The sequence below is a fragment of the Haliotis rufescens genome, unplaced genomic scaffold, assembly GCF_023055435.1.
Source record: "Haliotis rufescens isolate VD_foot unplaced genomic scaffold, xgHalRufe1.0.p SCAF_2, whole genome shotgun sequence".
In the NCBI taxonomy this organism is placed as follows: Eukaryota; Metazoa; Mollusca; class Gastropoda; order Lepetellida; family Haliotidae; genus Haliotis; species Haliotis rufescens.
In genome coordinates this window covers 43,705,273-43,718,425 of record NW_025963890.1, presented here as the reverse complement: position 1 = coordinate 43,718,425, position 13,153 = coordinate 43,705,273, and the positions used below count along the sequence as shown (strand labels likewise).

At 40.6% G+C, this 13,153-nt stretch overlaps 1 protein-coding gene across 5 annotated transcripts in view; it reads right to left on the bottom strand.

Moving 5' to 3' along the window:
- LOC124153060 overlaps nt 1-13,153 on the bottom strand; it is a 123,574-nt gene that overhangs the window by 86,920 nt on the left and 23,501 nt on the right. For 2 of the 5 annotated variants that reach the window (XM_048400022.1, XM_048400026.1), the window contains 8 exons: nt 10,722-10,856; nt 7,907-8,047; nt 7,441-7,578; nt 6,800-6,931; nt 5,272-5,406; nt 1,888-2,028; nt 1,556-1,693; nt 926-1,057 (listed from right to left, as the gene is read on the bottom strand). In XM_048400022.1, coding sequence (XP_048255979.1) covers nt 926-1,057; nt 1,556-1,693; nt 1,888-2,028; nt 5,272-5,406; nt 6,800-6,931; nt 7,441-7,578; nt 7,907-8,047; nt 10,722-10,856 — 1,092 coding nt within the window. The remainder of the gene's footprint in view (nt 1-925; nt 1,058-1,555; nt 1,694-1,887; nt 2,029-5,271; nt 5,407-6,799; nt 6,932-7,440; nt 7,579-7,906; nt 8,048-10,721; nt 10,857-13,153) is intronic. The other 3 variants (XM_048400025.1, XM_048400023.1, XM_048400024.1) reach the window with 3 other exon arrangements.

Here is a 13,153-nt window from a genome sequence, read left to right as displayed (position 1 = left end):
CTGGTGTCACTGGTGTCTTCTATTTCTTGTTCAAGAGGGTAAATCAATAGTATGGAATTGGCTATTTTGGCAGAATGGAATTATCTCTGATCCACAATATCAGCGACATAAACTTCTTGATCAAATTCACGTGTCTTGATAGTGCCAATGCGAGCAGAAATTTAGATTTATAAGCCAAAAGAAACACATCAACAAGGAGGAGTATGGAATCTATAGAGCAACAAATGGCATCCCTGAGAATATCCAACATTTCACATATTCTCTGTAAACTTCAGTTAAAAGTTGCTTTATTTTTGACAAATTGCACAGAACCTTTAGAAATAGAGATGTACCCGTTTCTCTGATTTCCGGAAATGTTAACTTTTATAGAAATGTGATGGTTTAGAAAAATGTTTAGCAATATATTGTTTAATAATCACAGAACATGAGACAAAATGTTCATTATATATCTCACTATAGTTAATGTTTGTTTGTTGCTTAACGCCAAATTCAGCAATATTCCAGCCATATGGCGGCGGTCTGTCAATAATGAGTTTGGCCCAGACAATCCAGGGATTGACATCGTGAGCATCAAGCAACGCAATTGGGATCAATGTCATGCATCAACCACGTAAGCGAGTCTGACCACCACATCCCCAAGCATGGGTTGCTGAAGACCTATTCTAACCCGGATATATTAATGAAACTATATCAAAACCCGATAAAGGAAACGAAATGTGTGTTTCGGTGTAAGGGCATGTGGACTTCAGCGATGCTGTGCAATAATCCAAAGCAGATCGAGAGAAACGAGAGACTAACCAAAGATTAGCACTATGCCACAAAGACCAAAACGCTGACATGACATGAGTTTAGGCTATTGGTTGTAACGTAACATTCATATTTTAGAACCAATTGCAATAACAAACGCGCGTACAATCCCACTCACCTAAATGGCACCTGTCTCCCCTCCAGCCGTCACGACACTGACATGTCCCGTCCGTCCCGTCGCATTCGCCATCCAGACATCCTTCACTGCAGTTTTCCCTACATCCCAGGCCGTACGTTTCATTCGTGCAGGCTGAAGACATGCACATAGTATTTGTAACTATAGTCCATTATAGCGTTGTGTTGAGTAGGTACATGTTCGCTAATCAAGTTTAATCATGCCTGTACACAATATAATGCATATTTATACTCGTGTCCATGTGTTTAGAAAGTGAAACGTTTATGTATGTCGATATATTTTCCCGACTGCGATCCAGAGGTGTTCCAGAGATAATATATTCTCAGTGTTGTTATCTAAGCGACCTTGCACGTCTATCGACACGTCAAAGACGAAAGTGAAGAGACACTGAACAACTGTAAAGTTATTAAGTTTAAAACGTTAATCTTTCGGAAAAACAATTTCATCAAGATCACATTTAATTTATGACAAAATACTGGTACACATCGTTGTATTGTTAACTCTATTGAACTGCCATCACCCCTCTCTCCCTTGTGGAATATAACACATTCATACATACATTACATCAAGTAATACTTCATAAAATGCATTTCAGCAACGTCAGTATCTGACCTTGATCGCATTGTGATCCTTGGAATCCTGGAACACAGCCTTGAGAACACTCGCCGTTTTCATTGCTGCATACACCACTGTCGCAGTTGCTGTTGCATTGAGAGCTGCAGCGATCGCCAAAAGTACCGTTAGGACACTCTGAAACAATAAAGAATACGGAGATTCATCTGTAAACATCAAACTTTCCGGGGAAATACTTGAAATATCAATTTCCAGCATGAACCTCTCCATTTAATGCATACACGTGTACCACGAGCTGCATAATGCATTGAATATGAATGCAATATAAATTGTGTCACTACAGTACTCTCAACGATTACTTAAGGACTTACTTTCTGTACATTTGTCACCGAGCCATCCGTGCCCACAGCCACCTTCACAGAACCCTGTTACAGGAGAACATCTCTTCTGGTCTCTGCAGCCAACACTACATGTGTAATTGCAGGATTCACCATACAATCCCTGTGTACATTCTGAAAGTAAAGCACAATTGTGGCATTACTTACCATGGATAATATGCTTGATTTCTATTCGAGATAAATTTATGAGATTTGAATGCCTACACACATGGCGTTGGCTTGTTATTAGTTTGATGCTGTAGCTGCCCTGTGTCTTCGCGTGGTTAAAAACAGAAGGGGTGACACAGTATACTGACTCCGAGCAGACCAGTCCTTGTTTCAGCCTCTTAATGCCAAGCGCCAGACAAGTTAACAACAAGTACCATCTTGAAACGTCTTTTGGTCTGACACGGCCGGGATAGAACTACCTACCTTCCGCTCTCCGGGCGAACGCTCTAGATAAATCACTCGACCACGGAGGCGGTCGCACATATGCCATAGTCACATCACACCGTATACTATGGGTTGATATGTAGCTTTCCAAGTATTCATCTCTGATGACATTAAGCATTGGAGACCTGCCGGCTTATAGGATCTGCAAACAGCACTGCACATTTTTAGAATCCATTTGTGTTCGAACCCCAGATTCACCCTGGTTATGATCTTAACGTGGAACCAAAATCCTGCTCGTGGATTTCACGATATTGCAATATGGTCAGCACCTGTATCACTTCGCGATTTCTTTGCACCTTAAGTTGAAACCAGTTGACTGGGGAAGATCTTATGGAGGATATAAATGTACAAATGTGTATATGGCTCAGCAAACGCAATCAGTACAAGCAGTTACAATATAAGTATTATCTAAACTGCGGCATGGTATCACAGTGGGCTAGCAATTTATACCCGGTATTAGTCCTTACAAGTACAAACAGCTAGCTAATAATATTGAGTATTTCACGTAAAAGAGTCAACAGTTCGTTTTCCTTTCCACCTACAACACCAGCAGGTTTACCAGTGGGTAACCACAGATATAATTACATTTCGACCATCAAAGGTTCAGGAAAACTTGTCAATAATGAATGAAATGCCATCTGACGTTTACTGAATATACTGTATGTGAAATGTTGGATTTCTATTATCCATATACAATTTGGGGACAGGATATTTCAGCCAGACTTAGACAAAGCGTACACAACATTATACTCTAAACATTACGTTTCGGACTTTAATCTAGAAATTGTACTAAAACATATTATAAATATACTGAACCGCAAAGGAAACGTCACCATGGATAGATATATGAGAAACCTTATTTGTTCAAACACTGTAAACATACTTGGAAACATATTAAAAAGATGAAACCTGGCAAAACTGATCATCAAGTATGAAAAAAAAGTGTCAAATATTCTTAAGGTGAAACACAACATTAGTCTCTGAGAAAGTGGCATCACAAGTTTGTATCTCGTGTGTCCGCCATGTTCGTTGATGACTGCAATATCGATACATGGAACGGAGGAGGCGGTTGATGAAGTCCATAGGCGCTTGAACCCCACACTCTGAGGAACGCCTGTCGCAGTTCAGCTGCAGGCGTCGGCCTTTGTCGGACGTCATTCAGTCGTCTTTGAATCTCGTCCCACAGGTGCTCAATGGGATTTAAATCAGGACTGAGGACAGGCCACTGCATGGTTCTGATGCCATTCTGCTGGAGGAAGTCTCCTGTTGCACTAGCAGTTTGGGCACGGTCGTTATCATGATGAAACTCTTGGTTGCGGCGACGTGCCAAAAGAGGTATGGCGTGTGGTCTCAAGACTTGATCAATGTAACGAGCTGCTGTGACAACATTGCCTCTCCCTGGACAGATGTTCTGGAAGACAACAGGGCGGACACTCTGTGCAAGACCAATTCCGCCCCACACCATGATGCTCAGACCACCCAACGAGTCTCTCTCACCAACTCATCAGAATAACGTTTCCCAAGGCGTCGCCAAACTCTCTCTCTCTCTGCCATCTGCTGTTGAGATTGGCTCTCGTCTGAAAAGAAGAGTATTCTCCACTGCTGGTGGCGCCAATGCTGGTGCCATGTTGCCCACTGAAGACGGTCCCGGCGATGACGTGGTGTCAGAATGGGTCCTCAGTGTTGCCTGTGACAGTGGAGGTGTCTGATCGTCAATCGTCGACGCACGGTGTCCGCACTTATGTGTCGCTGGTGTGTCCCCATGGTCTGTCGAACAGTTTCCGCAGCAGTAACAAAGCGTTCTTGAAGATGCTGTACCACAAATCTGACCATCCTGACGTCGGGTGGTGACCCTTTCCCTTCCACTACGTGGTCGGTCATCTGTAGTGCTGATGGTCTGGTACCGTTGCTTGAGGCTGTATTTGGTCCTTACGTGGTCTTGAAATGCATTGGCTACTTGCTGGTAGGTTTGTCCAGCTTGCAATCGTCCAAGGGCTTTGTGTTGCTGATTTCTTGTCAATATTGACATGTGGAAGCAATTAAAAAACGAGTGAATATTATCCGATCTGGGTTGGTTTTCATAGGGCAAGAAATGGGGGAACACATGTGCTTTTTCAATTTGCACGGAACTCACGTGCATTGGGTTACAATGGTCGTTGACGTGATGCGTTTGGGGAATTGGTTTATTTGTCATCTGCTTTGTTTTGTATCATCAAATTACATTTTTCCGGACAAGGTAATGTTAATTTTTAGAAACTTTGACAAAAACTACCCAGATATTTCAATGACAACTTTTCATGGAATGTTACTTGGGGTGACGTTTCTTTTGCGGTTCAGAATACATTCATACCAATTCCTAGCCTTTTGGAAAAGCTTTTGACACGATCGATGGGACCTGTATTGAAACAAACGCTCACTTTCGTTCACTTTGGCGATTAAATAAAATATGGATGATGTATGTTGTAAAGGTATTAAATCAAGTGTCCATGCAAATGGCTTTGGATCTCCTGCTTGTGTTATTTTCAGGAGTTGTTCTCAAATCGACCCCATCTCACTGGCAATTCTCGTTATAATGATACGTAATGATGCTGAAATAAAGGGGAATCATTGTTGGTTATGTGAAATACCTCTTAAATCGGTTTGTTAACGATACTACTTATACACTAGATGGTAAGGAACGCTGCCCACAAACAGTTGGCCGTCTCGCGGGATTGAAAGTAATCTGGATTCCTTATTCAGTGTTTCCTTTTTCTTCGAATAAAATATACAAATTTTGATGTTTATTGTTGAGAAAGAGAAGAGTCCATGTCATATATATACATAAAAAAATTATCAAAGTTTATTGAATCCAAAATGTAAAAATGACCTGTTAATCTGATAATAAACATTGGAAGGGTGACCTCAGCTACCCGCGGTATTGATTACCTTGCTGACATGTTTCTCCCGTCCACCCTGACTGGCAGCTGGAGCACAACCCGGTCGACCTTCCGCACCTTGTATCTGCACAGTTCGGACTGCAAGACACTGCACAGCCGGGGCCATAGAATCCTGGCTCACAGTCTGGAGACATTGAGGCACATTGTATTAGGCTAAGTGCACTGATATAATTACAGACAAACAGACAGATATTCTTTGTGAGTCTCACCTTTTGCATACAATTGAATTGTCAGGACATAGAATATATACTATTGTACACAAGCAATTCCTCATGGAAAATATGATAGACTGTTATTAATCAGATATAAATACAATGATATGAGAGCTGCACATACTGTCATGTCAATCATAAAGATTTTTTAACCTTCATAAGGCCCTGGATGCTTTAACTCTAAAATTAGATAACCTTTAAACGAGGGCGTATGCGTGCTCAATGGTACGTCAAAAGCTGTGACATTTACGCAGCAAACGTTAAGACTGCATCTGCTGGAATATTGTTTTCCATCCCTCATGTCATTTAGTCTTGTGGATAGTTTCTTTGTCACTCGGAATGTTTATGCATAGATCAGATGAAGCGGTGTCACTGGTGTCTTCTATTTCTAGTTCAGGTGGGTACATTAATGGTAGGGAATTGGCTATTTGGGAAGAATGGAATTATCTCAGATCAACGATAGCCACGACATAAACTTCTTGGTCAAATTCACGTGTTTTCATTGTGCCAATGCGAGCAAAATATTGATTCATAAGCCAAACGAAACACATCAACAAGAAGGAGTATGGAATCTATAGGGCAACAAATGGTATCCCTGAGAATATCCAACATTTCTCATATTCTCAGTTAACTTCAGTTAACAGTTGTTTTCATTTTTGACAAATTGCACCGAACTTTTAGAAATAGAGATGTACCCGTTTCTCTGATTTCCAGAATTGTTGCATGTGATTGTTTAGAAAAATGTTTAGAAACATATTTTAATAATCACAGAACATGAGACAAAATGTTCATTAATTATATTTCTCTATATAGTTAATGTTTGTTTGTTGCACTCAGCAATATTCCAGCTATATGGCGGCAGACTTTCAATAATTGAGTCTGGACCAGACAACCCAGTGATTGACATCATGAGCATCGATCCACGCAATAGGAGTCGATGTCATGCATCAACCAAGACAGTGAGCCTGACAACCCGATCCCGTCAGTTGCCTCTCACGACAAGCATGGGTTGCTGAAGACCTATTCTAACCCGAATCTTAATGGGTATATAGCAAAAGAAACTATATCAAAACCCGTTATAGGAATCGAAATTTGTGTTTCGGTGTAGGAGCATGGGGACTTCAGCGTTGATGTGCAATAGTCCAAGCAGGTCGAGAGAAACGAGAGACTGACAAAAGATCAGCACTATGCTACAATGACCAAAACGCTGACATGACGAGTTAAGGCTATTGGTTGTTACGTAACATTTATATCTTATAACAAATTACAATAACAAGCACGTGCGTATTTTCCAATCCCACCCACCTAAATGGCACGTGTCTCCCCTCCAGCCGTCACGACACTGACATGTCCCGTTCGTCCCGCCGCATTCGCCATCCAGACATCCTTCACTGCAGTTTTCCCTACATCCCAGGCCGTACGTTTCATTCGTGCAGGCTGAAGACATGTACATATAATTTGTAACAATAGACCATTATAGCATTGTACTGAGTAGCCACATGTACGATAATCAAGTTTAATAATGCATGTACACAATATAATGCGTATTAATACTCGTGTCCATGTGTTTAGCGAGTGAAAGGTTTATGTATGTCGACACATTTTCATTTTCCCGATTGCGATGCAGAGGTGTTCCAGAGAAAATATATTCTCAAAGTTTTTTTTATGCGGCCTTGCACGTCTATCGACACGTCAAAGATGAACGTGAAAAGACACTGAAAAACTGTAAAGTAACTGTTATTAAGTTTAAAACTTTAATCTTTCGGAAAAACAATTTCATCAAGATCACATATAATTTATGACAAAATACTGGTACACATCGTTTCATTATAAACGCTATTGTACTGCCATCACACTCTCTCCCCTATAGATTATAACACATTCATACACACTAGTACGTAAAGTCTTACTTCATATGATGCAATGCATCAACATCAGTATCTGACCTTGATCGCATTGTGATCCTTGGAATCCTGGAACACAGCCTTGAGAACACTCGCCGTTTACATTGTTGCATACACCACTGTCGCAGTTGATGTTGCATTGAGAGCTACAGCGATCGCCAAAAGTTCCGTTAGGACACTCTGAAACAATAAAGAATACGGAGATTTATCTCTAATCATCAAACTTTCCGGGGAAATACTTGAAAAATCCATTTCCAGCATGAACATCTCCATTCAATGCATACACATGTATCCAATCATTCCATCCTACAGGTATTTCTTATATTTGTGTTATTTGTTCGAAATGTCTAAATTTGTTTTGCAAATGCATGTTAATCACATCTGGATGACACATTGTACAGCACATTCCGCGTGCAGAGCATGCATCATGAGCTGCATAATGCATGGAATATGAATGCAGCATTGGTTCAGTCACTACAGTACTCTCAACGATTACTTAAGGACTTACTTTCTGTACATTTGTCACCGAGCCATCCGTGCCCACAGCCACCTTCACAGAACCCTGTTACAGGAGAACATCTCTTCTGGTCTCTGCAGCCAACACTACATGTGTACTTGCAGGATTCACCATATAATCCCTGTGTACATTCTGAAAGTAAAACACAATTGTGACATTCCTTACCATGGATAATATGTTTCGTTTCATTTATGAGATTAAAATGCCAAACACATGACGTTGGCTTGTTATTAGTTTGATGCTGTAGCTGCTGTGTGTCATCGCGTGGTTAAAAACAGAAGGGGTGACACAGTAAACTGACTCCGAACCGACCAGTCCTTGTTTCAGCCTCTTAATGCCAAGCGTTAACAAGTACCATCTTTAAACGTATTTTGGTGTGACGCGGCCGGGGTAAAACTCCCTACCTCCCTATCTCCGGGTTGATGCTGGAGATATACCACTGGACCACAGTGGCGGTGTCCTTGCAAATGACAAATCTAAGGCTTGTGTTATTTTCAGGGGTTGCCGTCAAAGGGACCCACACATAGGAAATTCTAGTTATAATGATCATAATGATGCCGAAGTAAAGGTCATTACTGTTTGTAATATTGATTACCTCTTAATTATAAGTCAATTTGCTACTGATACTATTTATACACTAGATGGTCAGGAACGCTGCCTACAAACAGCGCTGCAACATCTTTTTACCCGTTTCTCGAGATCGAAAGAAAATACTGATAAAGCTATAATTATTTGGATAGGCTCGACAACATATTCAAGAACGAACCTGTGTCAGAAATGGAGACTTAACTTGGATGAGAAAACATTTGAATCACTTGGGATGATATTTAACCTAGATCTTGACATAATTGAACTAAAAAATAATGATACTCTCAGAAAATGTGAGACTCTTAAGTCCTGGTTAGCACGCAACCTCATGCTTTTAGACAGAAACTGTATATTAAACTCATTTATTATTCCAAAACTAAAACATCTTGTTTTCGTCTATCCCGAACACAGCAGATACACGTACATGTGTATAGAAGAATTTCAAAGTAAATTTTTCAGATTTATATGGAGAAAAAAACCGGAGATCAACACATCAAAGATAAAAGATGTGGTTTAAATATGCCAAACTCGAAGCAGAGTCGATTGTACGATTCCGACTATATCATGAGTATGTATTCATGAATCACTTTCAAATATTGATAATGCCACATGTGCAAGGACCCTGTGCTCTAGGGTTTCACCGAAGTGGTAAACGTATGAGCACTGCATCACTTCGGGCTTTACTCCCACATAAGGTCGACATGCCGTGATATAACTTGAATACTGTTAAAAGCGGCGTTAAACCAAATTCACTCACTCACACAACGCAAGGACAATCTATCAAAACTGGGCTACTACCCAAAATAAAAAGAGAAAGGGGCACGTCAAGTGAATGGCCTGCTCCAGGCATGAGGACAGTTATTATCATATAAGAGATGTGTAAGTAAGTGGAATGAAAAAGCAATTATTTAGAACACAGGGGGAGAATCAATCAAGCTCAATCAAAACATTACAGTTTGACATATCTTCATTAACAATCAAAAGGTGGCCACTATAGATCTTTAATTATTAAATATACTTGTTCTTATCAGTACTGCAGCAAATGGCAACTTAATTATGCTAGAAAATGATATGCAAATACAAACATGACAACTACATAACCATATATTCCATTTTCATGTTCAAGAGAAGCAAATCTTCAATGGTTTCAATACAAAAATATCCTACACCCTCTTCTACCAACCAACGGTAAATTTGTTAACATGGGATACACTGGTAATAATATTGATGCTAAAGAAAAGACTACACACCTATCTGGCAAGAACTTCAAAGTTAGCTCCAAGGTTTTAGTTAAAGTACGATTTAATTTGTCAGCAACACATTTTTCTTAATTTTTGTCACAGAAAATGTTATGTGGAACCAATAAAGGTAATTTTAACGGTGAACAGTAACAACATAACTCTGTCTATACATACTGCTGTTGTGGAAGCTGTACCGTTATGGCGGGTTAACGGTAAACACACAACATTGTGTATACACACTGCTATTGTAGAAGATGTCACGTCAGGGCGGGTTAACGGCAAACACATTACACCGTCTATACATACTGCTGTTGTAGAAGCTGTAACATTATGGCGGGTTAACGGCATATATAACATTGTCTATCAATACTCCTGTTGTAGAAGCTGTAACGTCAAGGCGCAACACTCATATTACATTTCACAAAATGTGTTCAAATGCTATTTACCAATCATCAGCCAAATAGCTTGCATTCAAATGTAATCGAAAATTGTTATTGAATAAGAGGTCGAGCTAGAAAATGACAAGAAGCGCTACCGTGTTTCGTTTTCGATATTCAACTGAACAACACAATGCCGAGCACCCCACTTTCCACACAGCATTCATCTTTACATCTCCATACCATCATTTGCATATAAAACATCATTAAATATGTTCCAACACATTCTATCCATCTTCACCGCATGTTCTAATTCCAAATACGTATACGGAAACTGAATTGAGAAAGAAGCCGAGATGAAGGACTACAGTGAAACCGCTGCCGGATTTCGTTTGGATCTGGATTCCTTATTCAGTTATTCCTTTTTCTTCAAATAAAATATACAAATTTTGATGTTTATTGTTGAGAAAGCGAAGAGTCCATATCATATATATTTTTAAAAAATGATCAAAATTTATTGAATCTAAAATGTAAAAATGCCCTGTAAATCTGATAATAAACATTGAAACGGTGACAACAGCTACCCGCGGTATTGATTACCTTGCTGACATGTTTCTCCCGTCCACCCTGACTGGCAGCTGGAGCACAGCCCGGTCGACCTTCCGCACCTTGTACCTGCACAGTTCGGACTGCAGGACACTGCACAGCCGGGGCCATAGAATCCTGGCTCACAGTCTGGAGACATTGAGGTACACTGTATTTAGGCTAAGTGTATCAGACACTGATATAATTACAGACAAACAGACAGATATTCTTTTTCATCTCACCTTTGCATACATTTGAATTAACAAAACATATAACATTCAATGTTGTGATACTTAAGCAATTCCTTATGGAATTATGATAGACTATTATTAATCAGATATAAATACAACGATATGCGAGCTACACATACTGTCATGTCCATCATGATGCTTTTTAAGCATTATAATGCCCTGGATGCTTTAACTCTAAAATTATATAACCTTTAAACAAGGGGCGTATGAGCTCTTTGAAATCTTCGTGGAGAGCTCATGCTCAATGGTACGTCAAAAGTTGTGACATTTACGCAGCAAAAATTAAGACTGCATCTGCTGGAATATTGTTTTCCATCCCTCTTGTCATACAGTCTTGTGGATAGTTTCCTTGTCACTCTGACTGTTTACGCATAGATCAGATGAGGCAGTGTCACTGGTGTCTTCTATTTCTAGTTCAGGTGGGCAAATCAATAGCATGGAATTGGCTATTTGGTCAGAATTGAATTGTACACAAAGACAAATATTAACACACCCTAATATTTGTAACAGTCATGAAAGATATAATTATGGGAAGAATTATGTTTTCTTGAGATGGTGTAATCAGTCATGCGTGACGAAAGCTCACAAGCCATGCATGGTATGCTTGTGCAGCATGCTACCCTTGGAGTACCTCTAAAAGCAGTATAGCCAAACGTTAAAATTGCTTCCTTAAGCTCGGTTTTAAACAGTTATTCATGACATTTTGTGACCTTGGCATGCATAACGCAGGAATGTCTTGTAATGCCATTGGTCGGAATTTTGGGTATCATCACAGTGTCGTTTTGTCGAGGAACGTGCTCAGATCGGTGATGTACAGGACCGTCCCAGATCCGGAAGACCTCCTGTGATGAAACATCGCGAAGACAGGGACCTTCTTCATCTCATACGCCGAGAACCCTTTTTAACAAGTACTCGTCTGAAACAGCTATGGTTGCTCAATCGTCGTTTCAGCACCAGAACCGCCTGGAACCGGCTGAAAGCAGCAGAACTGTGGGCTAGACGAGTCACAAAGCGTCCCTTGTTGGGAGATCAACACAAAGTGCTCGTTTAGCATGGTGTATTGCTGGAACTGGAATCTGAGAACTTGGAGATGGATCCATTGGTCAGACGAAAGTCGCTTTGGTCCATGTCACTGATGGAAGAACGAGAGTTTGGAGGCACCGGGACACGGCCTACATCCCAAGAAACATTAAACCGACTGTTGCATATGGCGGGTGCTCGGTAATGGTTTAGGGGTGTATCTCTCATGATTGCAGATTGGATTTGGTCACCATAGGGGGCAACTTAACAGGGGCTTAGTACATCCGGGACGTTTTGGAGGCCAGTCGTCGTTCCTCATTTTGACAACCATCCTCTTGCTACTCTACCTCTGAACATGGATGGCAATGCCAGGCCTCATCGTTCGCATGCAGTCGTGGATTACATGAGGGCCAATCCAATAACAACTCTACCCTGGCCAGCAATGAGCCTAGATTTGACCCCCCTTGAATATGTTTGGGATATTTTGGGGCGACGCAAACAGGCACGAGTTCCTTCTGTACAGGATTTACGCCACTTGGAGGCAACATTGCTTCAGGAGTGGGTGTGGCTGATCCATCAACAGACCCAACGTCTGACTTGAGGTATGACACGCAGGGTGCAATGCGTCACCCGGGCACGTCGCGGTTATACCCGCTACTGATATGTTTCACGTGTCATGTCAAGTAGAGACTTTAAGGAACATTTTCATATGAAACATCAAACGTAACTCATTTACTTTGCAGCTACTCCTGCAGCTCCATGTATTCTTTAGGTATTGTCTAAAATCAAGAACAGTACCTGTGTTACCCTGTGGTTTCTGTTAGTGAATTTCAATCACATCTCACCAATATCTTCTTTATTTGTTGTCAAATGTTTGTTCTGTCCGATGACATTGGTATCGCTCAGCTCCTGTGGTCAGTCATCCCATACCATGATTTTTGCCATTTGTTATGGTTCAGAAATAGGAGTATGTTTAGCTTATTGTCTTTGTGTATATCTTAGATCAACGATATCCCCGACATAAACTTCTTGGTCAAATTAACGTGTTTTGATTGTGCCAATACGAAGAGAAATTTTGATTCATTAGCCTAAAGACACACATCAACAAGGAGGAGAATGGAATCTATCGAGCAACAAACGGTATCTCTGAGAATATCCAACATTTCACATATTCTC